Genomic DNA, 16,085 nt, shown 5'->3' on the forward strand with positions numbered 1-16,085 from the left:
GACCTCCTGAGGTCCCTTCCAACCCTGATATTCTATGATTCTAAGCGGGGGATCAAGTGTTTGTCAGCAGTGGTGATATTTAAGCTGGAGAGTAGGGGTGAGAAAGGAGGAGGTGTAGTGAGAGTTCTTTGTAGACTGTATGGAAGGTAGTGATGCACCATCAAGGGAAGCTCCTTCCAGCATTCCTTACCTTCCTTATCTTGACTGGGGAGATAGCAAGCAGGTGGAAGTGACACCTGGAAACAATTTGTCAATAGCACAGGTTTATGCCTTTAGTGAGCAGAGGTCTAATTTCCTCAGTGCAGTAGGTAGCAGCAGGAATGGGCTTCTGGGCCAGGAAGAGAGAACGAAAAAAAGAGAGGGTTCAAGAGGTCAACCCATCATTCCCACCCATCTCAAACATGTTCCACATGAAAGATTTTCTAAGAACATGTACTTCAAGGGGAGGCCTATAAATCACCGCAGTTAGTTCTCCTCCTGTATTTGTGTACTATCTCAGTCACTGGAATGGATGTTTCATTATGCATACTGTGATAGGGTCGTGCCAGATGGCTATCGGAGAGTAATAGAAGGCAGATATATTAGCCCCAGGCTAAGTAGGTCCCTTTTCCCTGGGTAAGATAACAGGGAAGGTTCCAGAACAATCAGAAACCTTCTGGAGACAATTAAGACAGGCTGATTAGAACACCTGCAGCCAATCAAGAAGCTGCTAGAATCAATAAAAGCAGGCTAATCAGGGCACCTGGGTTTTAAAGAGGAGCTCACGTCAGTTTGTGGTGTGCATGTGAGGACTTGGGAGCAAGAGGCACTAGGAGCTGAGAGTGAGAACGCGGACTGTTGGAGGACTGAGGTGTACAAGCATTATCAGACACCAGGAGGAAGGTCCTATGGTGAGGATAAAGAAGGTGTTGGGAAGAGGCCATGGGGAGGTAGCCCAGGGAGTTGTAGCTGTCGCACAGCTGTTCCAGGAGGCACTCTAGACAGCTGCCTTCCACAGGGCCCTGGGCTGGAACCTGGAGTAGAGCGTGGGCCCGGGTTCCCCCCAAATCCTCCCAGCTCCTGGCTAGACACGGGAGGAGTCGACCTGGACTGTGGGTTCAGAAAAACGGCCAAGCTGAGGGCTGCCGTGAAGCTCCAAGGCGAGCAAATCCGCCAATAAGCGTAAGACCCACCAAGATAGAGCAGGAACTTTGTCACAGTACCAATAGCTTGTGCATAGCTGTCACTGTAGAAGGGAGCCTCTACTGCTACTATATCAGCAACAGCACAGCTACCCGGGGGACAGATCAGTACCGGTAAGAAGTGCTCCAGCATTTATCAAGGGCCAGGCATATGATGCTGAGAGAGTTCTGTTTGGAGGAAGTTCAAGTGGCCTACCAGGTCCAGGAATCACAGCAAGTACCTCTCATCACATATTTATCTGCCATCTGACAACAGAATAGGTGTTTCATGAAAGATCAGTGTTTGCTCCACATGCATCTCATTTCAAACACCTATTTGTTTACTTCTTCCTTCAGTTGGACAATTAGATGTAATGAAAACTTTTCAATCAGTACAGTTGTTTGATAAACTTTCCTAGCTTTCCCCCTATTTTATCACAAGTGGCATCTCACTTCTAACAGACGAGAGAAAGACTCACTGGACATCTTCATGTGAGAGGAGGCCAGTATGATGCTGTCCAAAGTCAAATGTAAGCAATTTCATTCATAACTGTGAAAGCCAATCAGCACTGAGTTTTTGAAAAGTGTGGAGTGGGTTCAAATTGATATAATTTCCCATTCTGATTGTCTATTCAATTCTCTTTTGAGGAACTAAAATTTTGTCTTGCAGAAGAGGTAGTACTCTTCTCTCCCACTGTCTCCTCTGGTGCATAAAGTGTCAAGAATATGCTGGAGGCTAAGGTTTTACACAATTTTTAAAATGGCTAGTTTAATGTAGGGTTATTATTCCTAAATTCAGGAGTTAATATCTCATTGGTACTAGAGACAAGAGTGCCTGAGTAAGTCCCACAAAGATTTACACATGTGATTAACTTTATGCACTATGAGCAGATATATAACAACACTCAGTCAAATACACATTCACCATATGGGCAGGATTGCTGCCTAAGTTAGGAATTTCAGACAGTAAACTATCAATTATGTTTACATCTTACCAACATGGAACAGCTTGAGCAGCTTCTATCATGAACTAGACAGATACTCAGATATAGCTCCTCAGCTTCACTGGAGCTACACCAGTTTACACTAGCAGAGGACCTGTCTGCAAAACCCTGATTCTATACTGTTAAAAACTGGAAATCTGGCCACAAAAAAACATGTCATCTATTTATAATCTTCTAGCTACTTGCATACATGCCTATCCTTGCAGATGGCATGTCCTCTCTCAGGTTTTTCTAATCCTCATTCTGAGATACAGATATTAAGCAACAATGAGTTTAATTGGGAAGTCTTTCATTCTTATAAATGGTCAACATACTTACAGAAAATCCCATTTACAGGGACTAGCCCTTTATACCTTTTCACAGGCCTTATCTAGACTCAGATTTAAAGGTGTGATATTATCAGTCAATTCGTAGGAGGCTTTAAAAGTCTGTTTCTTGTTTCAAAGCTTTAAGAGAACTTTAATCACCAAATCCACTTGCTTATACAATTTGATACAAATGTTCATCTTAATTTGAACAGAATGCAAATTCAGGTAATAAGCAAAAAGTGACTGGACACCAAGGCATTTTGTCCAGCGCATTTCAGTTCTGTTTATTAAGAATGTGTGCTACGCAGCGCATAACCAGAAGGAAATGGAAATTCATAGCAGTCTGTCAGAAGACTATATTCTGCCCTCAGTTATGTGGATGCAACTTCCATTGAGTTCAACAGCATTTTTGCATGTTGTATATGAAGGTTGAATTCTGTCCAAAGAAACCATGGACAAAAATCAACAAAGAAAATCAAATATAATTTTCTCTTATGTAGACATAATTTTAAAGCTACATAGGTGGATTAAAACTAAAGTGTTTTAAAAGAATATATGTAGCCTAGTGGACAGATTACTGGACTAGAAATCAAGAGAACTGGGTTCTATTCCTGGCTTTGCCACTAATCTGCTGGGTGACCTGGGTCAAGTTGCCTCATTGCTCTATGCCATTGTATAGTTTCCCTGTCTGTAAAATGGGATAATGATACTGACCTCCTTTGTAAAGCACTTTGAGATTTACAGATGAAGTAAGTACCATTATTTAAATTCAACCCTATTATCTGTTTATTACATTTAAGTAATTAATAAACAAAATAAACAATGTAGGGCTTGATTGTATAGTTACCACAAGGTCTGGGGCAGCATAATTACGTTAACCCAGAAAGAGACTTGGAACTGAATTGTGATGCAAAGTCAAAATTTCCTCTTCTTCATTGCTCCTGGAGGAAGTAACTGGGCACAGATGTGCCAGCTGGTGTGTTAGGAGGAAGAGTTAGGGTTTCTCTTATTTGCAACCCTCTTTTGCACAGGGTGGGAGTGGTGAATAGTGGTCTTGCAGGAGCTGCTCCCCAGCCCTGCACAGTAATCTGCAAGGCAGATAGATAGTGTAGGGGACGGAGGGGTCGTTTTTTGTTTCCTGAGTCCCTGGCAGGGCATACAGGGCAAGCCAAAACTTTGGCCTAAAGAAGGGAAGAGACACATTTTGATATAAAAATCCTGTCATTGTTTAAAAATCATACACAGTGGAGATTTTTAGAAATATAAGGACAAAATAAAGTAAACCCCTCTCCCAATACTCATGTGTGCCTTGGAAAATTTACAAGATTCCTTCCAATGCCTAATCCACCATCTTTGCAGGTAATTTGAATGCACTTTCAATGCTTTGAGCTTTAAAGCATGCCTTGGACTACTCTTTTTTGTAAATATAATGTTGTCCATTGTTTCTGTATTACTTGAGAAATCTTGACTTTTCAGGTCTTTCATCAGGATAGACAAACCTCAAAGACTATAATATCCTGAGTATCCTTTACATCAAGATATGACTGTGAAACTTAGATTGTAAGATCTTTGTGGCAGGGACTGTCTTTTTTGTTCTGGGTTTGTACAGCGCCTAGAACAATGGGGTCCTAGACCATGACTGGGGCTCTTAAGCATTATTATAATACAAACAAACAAATAAATACTACATAATAATGAAATTAGATTGGTTGGCATTTTTTTTTTGTTTTTAAAGTAGTGCAATAATTATTTACCTTCCTCATGGATGTGCTCCCTTGACGGTCACTGGCAGAACTAGCGTACCTATGACAGAGATGAAGAAGATTTTAGAATATAAAAGAAAACAAATAGAATCCGAATAAAAATGACATATATTCAGGCATGCTTAGTGATTTAACTGAATGATTCCCAGTGATGGTAAATGCAAATCATGTAGCTAAATTCCTGTGCAGCACTTTGAAAATATACCTAATATGTGCACTTTATACAACTGAAGTATTAAAAATGGATCCAGGTCCATCTTCAACATTCTGATTTACAAATAGACAACTTCAGTGTAAGAAAGTCTGATCCCTTTGCAAGTCTTTGTCCTAACAATCTTCAAAGTTAATTAGCTGAAGTCTAGCTAATGCAAATATTGACAAAAATAGATTTAAAAAAATGATTTGAAGTGATTCTTTCCTCTGTGTCTTTAGGGAGTCTTGTATGTCCTAGGTTGCAAGTTCTTCGTAGTATGCATCACCTTGATATCTGTCTTGTATCAATGGGAATTTATATGGCTGGAAGAGGGCCATACCAACCATTGCAACCTTCAGGCCGAAAGAGGGCACCAGATGATATAGTTGGTAGGTTGGTGTGATGCTGGCAGACCAGGTTCCAGCTCATGACAAGGCTCCAGGCCTCACTGAACACTTGCAAATGCATTGCTTACCTGTGTGTTAGCGTTATCAAAATAGATATTAGATAAACACATTCTGATCAATGTAACAGTGTTTAGACTTGATAAAATACTTGTAGGATGCGGCATGTATTAATCTCATTTATAACCTCTATAGCCCATTGTATAAAATTATATTGAGAGTTTGCATTGTAAACCTCTGATATTGTGTAACTCACTGAACAGGAAAAGAAGCATTAATGTAAAGGGCTCATCCTTCGTACAAGATGGCCTATTGAAGGCAAATGAGGGATGGTGTAGCATCAAAGAAGAGAGTCCCTGTTGACTGCGTTCCTAATTACCTCCAAGGAGGACAGACCTATGCATGAACTCATCCCATCAGTTTTGCCCCTGGAGTGGAGGGGATAAAAATCCCTGACTAGGAGAAACTGAATCTCTTTTATGCTGTCTATACTGTGAGGGGCAAAGATTTCTAGACATAAGCAAAGAGATCCCCATGCTGCTTGGCATGGGTTAGTCCTGAAATAAATTTTGAACTGACAGATTACTACAACTGTTACCTTTAGAATCACAGACTGAAACTCATTGTATATATATGCTTGCTTGCTTGAACCTATAAATAACTTTTTCTTTTTCCTAGTTAATAACTTTTTACTTAGTTTACCACAGGATTGGCTACAAGCGTTGTCTTTGCTGTGAGATCTAAAGAGATCAAATTGAGCTGGAGTAAGTGACTGATCTTTGGGACTGGGAGCAATCTGAACATTTTGTGGTCTTTGGTGTAAGTGACAATTTATCACATAGTCCATTTTACCTGGGTGGCAAGATAGCCTGGAGTATCAAAGGGGACTGTTTGTGACTCCATTATAAGGCTATTGTAGTACTTCAGGAGTTCACATTTGTTACTGGGTTGGTGAAATCTAATTATAGAACATGCAATCAGTTTGGGGTGTCTGTCCTGCTTTTTGACAGTCTTCCCTGAGGTTGGCACTCTCAGTTATGAACTATTCCAGACATCATGACAGGTAGATAGAACATTTTTATTCACATAAAGCAGCATTTTCTTGGCTTCTTCAGAAAAAATACAGTAATATCAGTTGAAATTGTGAGTTTTGCTTTAAATGTCGCCTATGTTTTATGACGTGTTAGTTTGTAGACGTGTGTTTGAATTGTGCCCTGTACAAGTAATTTATTCAACACACTAATCTGTGTAAATTTGTCATTTTCTCCCGTATAATTATACAGTCATAACAAGGATAATTTGTGTTATTTCCTGTGCCTTTATTTTAGCAACATGTAAGGACACTTACATATACACTGATACTAGCGATTGTGGTGCCAAAACACTAATCTGAAAGGATTGGTAGGTACCACTTTTGTCACTGAGAGGAGATCCTTAACCTTTTCTCTCATTCTTATCATCCTGTGTCATAAACCCTCATAATCTGTTAGAGAGTCGATACTTCTCTAATGTGCCATTCAGCAACTCTTCCCTCACGTTATAGCTGCTAAACCACTGCTTAGTAGGACATGTAATGACACAGATGGTGACTGTCATAAATGTAAAGGGAAGGGTAAACCCCTTTAAAATCCCTCCTGGCCAGAGGAAAAATCCTCTCACCTGTAAAGGGTTAAGAAGCTAAAGGTAACCTTGCTGGCACCTGACCAAAATGACCAATGAGGAGACAAGATACTTTCAAAAGCTGGGAGGAGGGAGAGAAACAAAGGGTCTGTGTCTGTCTATATGCTGCTTTTGCTGGGGATAGACCAGGAATGGAGTCTTAGAACTTTAGTAAGTAATCTAGCTAGGTATGTGTTAGATTATGATTTCTTTAAATGGCTGAGAAAAGAATTGTGCTGAATAGAATGACTATTTCTGTCTGTGTGTCTTTTTTGTAACTTAAGGTTTTGCCTAGAGGGATTCTCTATGTTTTGAATCTAATTACCCTGTAAGGTACCTACCATCCTGATTTTACAGGGGTGATTCCTTTACTTCTATTTACTTCTATTTCTATTAAAAGTCTTCTTGTAAGAAAACTGAATGCTTTTTCATTGTTCTCAGATCCAAGGGTTTGGGTCTGGGGTCACCTATGCAAATTGGTGAGGATTTTTACCAAACCTTTCCCAGGAAGTGGAGTGCAAGGATTGGGAGGATTTGGGGGGGGAAGACGTGTCCAAACTAGGTTTCCCAGTAAACCCAGTTAGAGTTTGGTGGTGGCAGTGGTTATTCCAAGGACAAAGGATAAAATTAATTTGTACCTTGGGGAAGTTTTAACCTAAGCTGGTAAAAGTAAGCTTAGGAGATTTTCATGCAGGTCCCCACATCTGTACCCTAGAGTTCAGAGTGGGGGAGGAACCTTGACAGTGACCTCTCTGACTTTTTCTCTCTAAATCTTTCAGTTTGACTTTTCCAGAGAATCATATTATCACACCAACAAGACACGTAAAAAGCACTGACATATACCTAAAATAAGTTCTCTGTTCTTTCCCTTTTCATAGTAAATAAACAAGAATCTGTGTATGCCTCTCAACTCCTTGATAGAGAAATTGGCAATAATGTAAAACAGAGAAATCAGAATAAGGAAGTCCAGAGAGGGAAGAAAAATCTAGAGATTCAGAAAGCCCTAAACGTACTCTACCACTGATGAGCTATTATCAGCAGGAGAGCGGGGTGGGGGGGCGGCGGGGGGATGGGACTTTTTGTAGTGATAATCAAGGTGGGCCATTTCCTGCAGTTGACAAGAACATCTGGGGGGGCGGCGGCGGGAAAATAGACGTTCTTGTCAACTGCTGGAAATGGCCCACCTTGATTATCACAATAAAAGGTTCCCCCTCCGCCCTCCACCCCCCCGCTCTCCTGCTGGTAATAGCTCACCTTAGCTGATCACTCTCTTGTTACAGTGTGTATGGTAACACCCATTGTTTCATGTTTCTGTGTATATAAATCTCCCCACTGTATTTTCCTCTGAATGCATCCGATGAAGTGAGCTGTAGCTCACGAAAGCTTATGCTCAAATAAATTTGTTAGTCTCTAAGGTGCCACAAGTACTCCTTTTCTTTTTAATTGGTATTCAGTATCAGTTAGGATCCTGACAAGGATCTGGCAACAACAAACAAAGCCAAATCATTCACAGAATTAGGATTTAAGCATGCTGTCAGTCACTCATGCTTTACTACTTGGGATGGCATTGAAAAAGAAACTGACTGCCATGAAAATATGCAATACCTGGTGGTCTGTGCCCTCAAATATCCACATATACATGGGCATTTTAAATAGCCATGTTTTCATGCCCTTCCTGGAAGCATCACTTCCAGAAAGAGATGCTTTCAGTTAGGTTATTGCAGTGCTAGCCAAAAAACGTTTTTACGCTGCTTCCCTAAGAGTCCCTATCAGCAGCAATATTTTCATGAAAGACATAAACAAATAGAAGCCTATGGTAGGTGGTGCAGATAGTTTTCTGATTTGATGAATTCAGCTGTTATGAGAAGACAAATTTACCAATCAGAACAAAATTATCCAGTTCTTGTAGATAGGGATCCATCAGTCCTGAATCACTAATGGAAACTGGCAGGCAGTAGTCAAAAGTGACATGGGGTAGTTTGACTTCTATATTTCGGGGAGGGCTCGAAAGAGGAAGGCTCCAGTCAGGACAATGGAGCTGCACGCAGGGATGCAAATTCTGCGCTTGCCCAAAGATTGCAGTTTAGGGTGGGCAACGCTCCCGCCAAACTACTCCCATGAGTGGGAAGGTTGAATACGAACAAAATTTTTGATAAAAAGAAATGGAAGTGTAAAGGAAAGACTCAGGAGATCAGAGCAGCCTGCAGATTTTGGGGGTTGAAAGAGGCACCTGGAAATGAGGAAATGCTCAACGTGTGGTATTTGATAAAGGAATGTGCAGGAGCCCAAACTGCACACAGCACATTTTGTCTTAAAATGCTTCTCTTCTCTCTACCCATGAGACTGCTATAAAATACTTCAGTCCTGCTGGGAAAAGTTTCCCCTGACTTCTGGATTGTTTTTTAAAGTCACTGCTTTGACCCATCTGGAAAATGTCAGTGTCAATATTTTATCTCCTCTTATGGACAACATACAATATGAATAATGAATCTGTTTCTTGAACTGAGGAGTCCTGTTCAAGTAAAGTTTTAGAGTGTCATACAACCAGAAAATAAAGCTGGACCTTCTTAGAGTGATTTTAGGAATATTATCTGAAGGCACCTTGTGAAGTTTTAGGGCAAGTCTATAAACAGATGTTTTTAGGTGCTAGCTGTCCAGGGTCTACAATATCCTCTCAGGTTCAGGAATACTTGGTCATCATATAGGTGCCGACTCCGTGGGTGCTCCGGGACTAGAGCACCCATGGAAAAAAATAGTGGGTGCTCAGCACCCACCGGCAGCCCCACTGATCAGCTCCTCCCTCTCCCTCCCAGCACCTTCTGCCTGCTGTTATCAGCTGTTCAGTAGCATGCAGGAGGCACTGGGGGGAAAGGAGTAGGAATAGGGGTGGAGTGGGAAGAGGTGGGACGGGGGCAGGGTGGGAAGAGGCAGGTTGGAGGTGGGGCCTTGGGAGAAGGGGTGGAGTGGGGTTGGGTCCTGGGGCAGAATTGGGGAGGTTGAGCACCCCCCGGCAAATCACAAAGTCAGTGCCTCTGGCTGGTCAACCTTTTTTTTCTTTTGTTTTCATTTTTGAAGGGTCTTCTTTGGTACCTTATCAAATTCGCCCTCAGAGTCAATTTCTAGGGCTTTAATAATCTGCAGGATAATTATTTAAGGTCTTATGTGTATGAAATAATTTTCCTCCAATTAAAATGATTCCTCAGACTTTCTTATCCAGGGATCACATTGGAAGAAGAGGTGGCCTGACTTCTCCTCCACTTCAGAGGAGGAAATTCTCTCCATAGAAGTTAGGAAATCAAGGAAGTTAGAGATGAAAGAGACCTACTATGTTAACTAGTTCAGATTCAAGTAATCTATATAATCTCATTTTGGTTGAGTTCTTCTTAGTCTTCCTTTTTCTGAGGACAGTTGTCAAAGAAGAGAAGGAGGAAGAGTTGAGGGGGAAGATATCCTTATTTTAGCCTGGAATCATTTTTCTAGCATATTGAAAACAGCTGCTCTTCTAATTAGTACACTGAGTGCTTAACTTCCTTTCTTGTTCAAAGTGTCAAACTGTTTAATTACAATGCAAACAGGAAACACTTGGATCTAGAAAAGAACATCAGATGTTCCAGTCAGTAATAAGTAGCACCTGCTTTTATGGATTTTAAAAATAAAATAAACAGAACATCATATGACATCTCCTTATGCACTACTACTACTGGTATGGCATTAAATAATGTAAAAATAAAATATAAAAAAATTGAAAATAAAAATGGTTTTAAAATGAATTTTCCACATTTTTCTGAAATAACATTTTCTAAAATTTCTATTTTGCAGAAAATTTCAGAAATATTTTGTTCGGTTCCAATTCTGAACAAAAACAAATATTGTATTGAAATTTCAAATTTCCCAGGAAATTCCGAGTTTCAACTAGCTCTAGCCAGCATACCAATGGTACAGAAGGGGTGGTGTCCAGCTAAGGATCTGTTGTGATAAAGTGGAAGGAACTGGAGATGGGATGAAGAGTGGAGATGCTGAGAAAGATGGAGGCTCACAGGGGTAAAAGGTAGACCTAATCTTGAAGCCTCAGAAGGGATATGAAGGACAAGACACATACCCCCTGGTCTTGAAGCTCCAGAAGGACTCCTCAATAGTAAATGTCTTCCTGCAGGAGGCACATCCTCTACTTATGACTAGCAAAAATGTCTCTCTTTTAAGTGGGTCCATTGATTGCAATGGTGGGAGTACTGGGGCATACTATGACAAAATTAGGCTAGACATTTCTTAAGAGGGGGAGCCGATGCAAGAAGTCTGCATCCCACTTCTCTCCCCTGGCAAGGAGTCAGTAGCTGAAGACCAGGCCTGATGCTGACTTGGCTGCAGCCAATTCTCTTTCGGGTTATGAGCCTGAGGCATCAGTGGAGGTAACCCAGATGTGCTTGCCACAGCTCTTTTCCTCCAAGTTAGTTCCTGCTCCTCTTGAGTCTGATGTTGCTGAGGAGACAGACTTTAGGCTTTTAATTTGATGGATTTCTGTGCATGAAAAATTGGAGCAGGAAATGCTGTGGCTTTTCCCCACAGGTTGTACTGTTAAATTTGGTTTCCAAAATAGTGACTTTGTTAATTATTGTTATTATATTAAATGTTTATTAAAAATGTTTAATACAATTTGTCTACATAAAGCACAGACACAAATTTGCCTTACACAGGAAAAATACCATCCTGCAACACAGTCTTATGTGGAGATTAAGAATCTTTTCTTAGATTCTTGACTGGATTCAGCTTGAACTCCTTGAAAGATCTTTGATCATGTTCAGCCTCACAAGTTATATAAGAAACTGGAATAAAAACTTAGGGCCAAATTTTACTCTCACTGAATTCAGTAGGCTTCCACCAGTGTGAGAACAGAATTAGTCCCTTCACCTTTATCTCATTGAGTTGTTTCTACATGTTGCAATGCATTTAATTGCGTGACGCCTTTGAAGACAGTTTATGTGGATATAATCTATACCTTCAGGAGTATATTGAGAATGGAGTCCTGGATCTATTCCATTCCTTTAATTCCTTTTTGACTTTGGAGTTTTGATGATCTCAGTGGAAGTGTTTAAGAAACTCTGTTATTTGAAAGTACAGTTCTTCCCTGAAAAAGTGACTAATCAATCTGCTCTCTGTGCATACTTAGAAATATATCTACCTATTTTATAATTATTTGTATTATGATTAAGATAATTTTGACTACGAATTAATTCTACAGACTGACCTAGATTCTCTTTTGGCTTGCATATCAACAGTATTTCTAACTAAATTCTGATTGCAAAATCTTTATTGTTGGTAATGTATGAACCAGAAACAACTCATTTTGGCGTTCAGATTATAGCTTGAACCTGCAAAACTGGCATTTAGAAAAAACATCTCTTCATGGAGCAGGTTTTTAATAAAGTTACTTTTCAGAGTAGAACTATACTTGAGGGATGTTTCTTTGAGATCTCATAAAGGACACCTCTTTCACAACTGAAGTCAGTCTTACATCACACTGCATTGCTAACCTTTAGTCTTGTAATTTTGCTTTCACCTACAGTAACAATTATTTTACATCTGAAAACTTAATGTGATAAAATACTTTGAAAAACAGTCAATTCACACATGAACTAACCACTCCTTAATAGTTTATATTGTCCATGTTAAAAGCAGGGTATAGCCATGAGTATGCCTGGTGGGCCATTCATTAACAGGTTTTTTTTTAACAATGCACCCTGGGGTGCAGTGCTACCAAAGCAGTCTGGAGCATTGCTCTGGCACCTAAAATCCAGGATGGAGCTATGCTCCAGTCCTTTGGAAAGCTACTCTCTGGCAGCTCTGCCAGATCCTTCCTACCCACAGAATCCTTTGGCAGCGTGAGCCCAAGGAGAGCTAGAACCTTGGCAGCAGCCTCTGGCTGCTTCCTCCCTCGTAGGCAGCGTGTGTGCATGCGTTGTCCCTGTAAGTATGTGTGTATGAGCTGTCCATGTATTTGTGTGTGCATTCTCCCTGCATGTGACACAGAGCTGTCCCTGTGTGTGTGCATGTTTTCCCTGTATGCGTGTCAGCTGTGTGCATGTGTGTATGTGTTTTCACTGTACGTGTGTGCATGCCACCTGCCCTGTGTGTGTTTTCCCTGTGTATGTGTGTGTCGTGTGTGTGTGTGCGCGTGTGTGTCCCTGTCCATCTCTACGATGTGGTGGGAGGGACACTAGCTAGGCAATAAGTTCTTTATGGACTTTCATTTAATTTAGTAATTGGTTAAAATTACTACATTCTTGTTGATCTGATGACACCGCTTGCTTGACTTTTCTAAGTACATTTACTGCAGATTTATATAGATGCTACTTTATGTTATGTTAAATGGCTGTTCATGGACAATATTTAATGCATGTGGAGATTTAATTGTTTTAAGTCACTTACAACATAAATGATTTGCTGTGACATCAGACCTTTGGTCACTGCCCATCCACCATAAATTGGGGCTCACCTAATTTTCCATTTCTAGCTACGTCACTGATTAAAAGTAATTTCTTTTCACATTCAGTGGCAAAGAGACTCATTCACTTTAACGACCAGGGTGAACAGTTTCAAAAATATATGTAGCATGAATTCTACATAAGTCCTGAAAATTTACCATCACGTACAATTACGTAGGTGAAGTTTCAAATTGTTTTTTCTTTTCTTTTGGCAACTGTTCCTTAGTCACAACACTGCTTATAGTGAAAACAGTACTATCTTCTCTCCTAAAGTCAGATTATTATGAGTGTAGAGAGCCCTGTAAGAAAAAAACCCTACACTTTGGAAACGAAACCAAAAGCATATGTAATGTATTGGCGAGATAAATAGAAATGGCAGAAGCTTAGCTACATAGGACATAAATTTCTTACAAAGAAAGCACATATAAGGCAAATTGCAGAGACAACTCTCACAGTATGTAAAATTCACATACTCTGAAGCAAAACATCCATAGATAAGCTGAAGAAAATAGAAAAGCAGAGGAATAAAGGTAAAAGGAAAATTATTTCTGATATTTAAACTTGATAAATTAACAACATTTTGACTCATACATGTACTAACAGCATCTTGGGATAGACAGAAGCAGAGGATAATCCTTATTAGAAAGTCATATAGTAACATTACATCCAGTTACAAAGTACTATTTTTAAAGTAAATGGTTTAGAACAGAATTTTGTAACTTTAAAGAAAATGTCCTAAATCCATTTAGTCACAAAATTTAATCTTTCATTTTTATAGCAAATACTCATGGAAAGATACTGAATTAACTAGTTAGGGGACTGAAATCTTCCATGTATTCACAGAACCTAATACAACTTGGGCAGGAGCAATAAAAGCTTCCCTTACCATAGCTCACTAATGTGCCTAATCCCTTCTCCATACAGATTGCTGTTCAGTCTCTATTACTGGGCCTCTCTGCTGAGACTTACAAGGGTACCATTTCTGATGATGACCAGTGCTGGTGCTAGCCCATTGGAGGCCCTAAGCAGGAATATTTTTGCTACCCTAATACTAAAACAGGCAAGTTCTTATAATAAAAAGCTAATGGGGGCCAATGAGCTGCTTGGGGCCCCTAAGCAATTGCTTAGTCTGCTATTGCCTACCGTCGGCTTTGGTGATGACCCCTGTCCACTACAAACTGGACTAAGACCACAAACACTTTTCACATAATCCTCCAAAACTCAGGCAATGGTGAGATCTTTCAGTACACGTTGCTGGGTGAGCTTTAAATGTTTTGAATGTTCAGTACAGGAAAGCCCCCTAAAACATGGATCTGAGGCTCGTCGTAAAGGAAACGCCACTAATTCATTAAATTTATTCTAGTGTATTGCCACCAGTTTTATAGACAACACCAGTGTCATCAATGATGGCAATAGAGTTCTAGGAACCGTGTTCGTTGGCATTTTAAAAAAAGTGTTGTGGGAGCAAAGGAAAGAAGAGGGATGGAAGAAGGAAGTGGTTAGGTGAGGAGGATGAGTGATAAGTGGCCATACAAATAATTATGTCAAAAACAAGAGAAAAAGCAGAGAGTAGGCCTCAAAAGATATAGCTATATTACTGGATAAGCACCCAAAATTTTACAGGATCTATTAGAACGATACATCCAAACCATGTGATTTTCACCCACAGCTAATAAATATACCCAAACATATTGAATCCAGGAGCTAGATTGCCAACTTTAGATATAAATGTTTTCATACAGACCAAGTTACATGCAGCTCTCCTATAAAGGAAGGATGTAACTTCGTCCACAGCTTCTATAAATACACAGGACACAATGCTACAATCACATTTGGCTTCAGTTTCAGTTTTGCCTAAGTAATGAGTGCAGGATTGGATCTGCAGTTTTTAATGCTGATGATTTAAAAACTATTCTATCAATTGTGTCCTCTTTAATCCGTGGTAGTGACCAAGTCAGTTCTGTTGCTTTGTGAGCCAAAACTTAGTACATCCCTGAGGCAGGTTAATGAAGTAAACAGTCACAAATAGTTATGTAAATTGCTAACAGGATTAGTTCAAATGACTCCGGCCATCTGAGCTTTCACCTAGTAAAATTTAGGATATAACTGAATTAGTAGTAGTAGGGATTTTTCAGACTTCTGCAATATTATGTGCAGTATAAGATATAGTAGAAGAAAGCTAAAATCATGCATAGTTGACCCAAATTGGGCTGTCATTTTCTCTTAACCACAGATTGTCAGGAGAATCCCCAGAAACTTTTCCCTTTTCATTAGTGCCTTTCTGGCTTTGTGTCACTGACACTATTCCTTCATCTTAGAAAGTATGGAACACAATTGAGACCCACTGATGCAGTTATTTAATCAGCCAAATGTGCCTGTGGAGTGATGTGATATTGCAACCTCTGGAACTAAGTGCACTGCCTTTGCAACATGTTGAATCACTAGGAAATGAAATGATGTATCTGAAAATCATACAGGAATCTCAGGAATGGCAGTGCAGTGTTGTACAGGAAATCCACAAAACTTGGTCCACCTGATAAACTGTATTTGATTGTATAGCTGGAATAGTCTGAAGGAGAAGAACTAGAATTTATAAACATATTTTAAAAAATATTTCCAGTAGTTGTGGTACATAGCTTCCGCAACTTGTGCTTCTGCAACTAGCACAGACTTCCTCAACTTCATTTGCACACCCTACAAGCCTAAAAAAAAAATTAAAAAAAAATGGAAGTGCACCTGTGCTGATTAAAACAGTCCATTTGTCTTAAGTGGCTGATACAAATGGATCTCTAAAATTCCAGATCTTTCTGGTAGAACTGCAAAAATCCAAGCATCCTTGATGTCAAAGACAAGTATATCCATTCATGAGTGAAGAATCACTGATACAGTGATTAACCCACATTTTCTATCTATGCAAAAAGAAATCCTACTTACAATTCCTCCAACAAATTGAAATAATTTGTTATTTCAGCATGTACTAGATATCACTAAATGAGTGCAACTGCTAATACAGAACTACCACATAAGGGCTATATGAAGAGCCATTCTACGTGGTGCCATTCATATAAATTCATAGTCCATTCGGATTCCTCTTTAGAAACGTGATTTTCATTTT

The 16,085-nt window shown here is 39.8% G+C and overlaps 1 protein-coding gene across 1 annotated transcript in view; it reads right to left on the reverse strand.

Moving 5' to 3' along the window:
* LOC125642683 (connector enhancer of kinase suppressor of ras 2) overlaps nucleotides 1-16,085 on the reverse strand; it is a 545,814-nt gene that overhangs the window by 77,494 nt on the left and 452,235 nt on the right. The window contains exon 15 of the mRNA XM_075132431.1: nucleotides 4,227-4,275. Coding sequence (XP_074988532.1) covers nucleotides 4,227-4,275 — 49 coding nt within the window. The remainder of the gene's footprint in view (nucleotides 1-4,226; nucleotides 4,276-16,085) is intronic.

The sequence above is a fragment of the Caretta caretta genome, chromosome 9 (genome assembly GCF_965140235.1).
Source record: "Caretta caretta isolate rCarCar2 chromosome 9, rCarCar1.hap1, whole genome shotgun sequence".
Classification (NCBI taxonomy): domain Eukaryota; kingdom Metazoa; phylum Chordata; order Testudines; family Cheloniidae; genus Caretta; species Caretta caretta.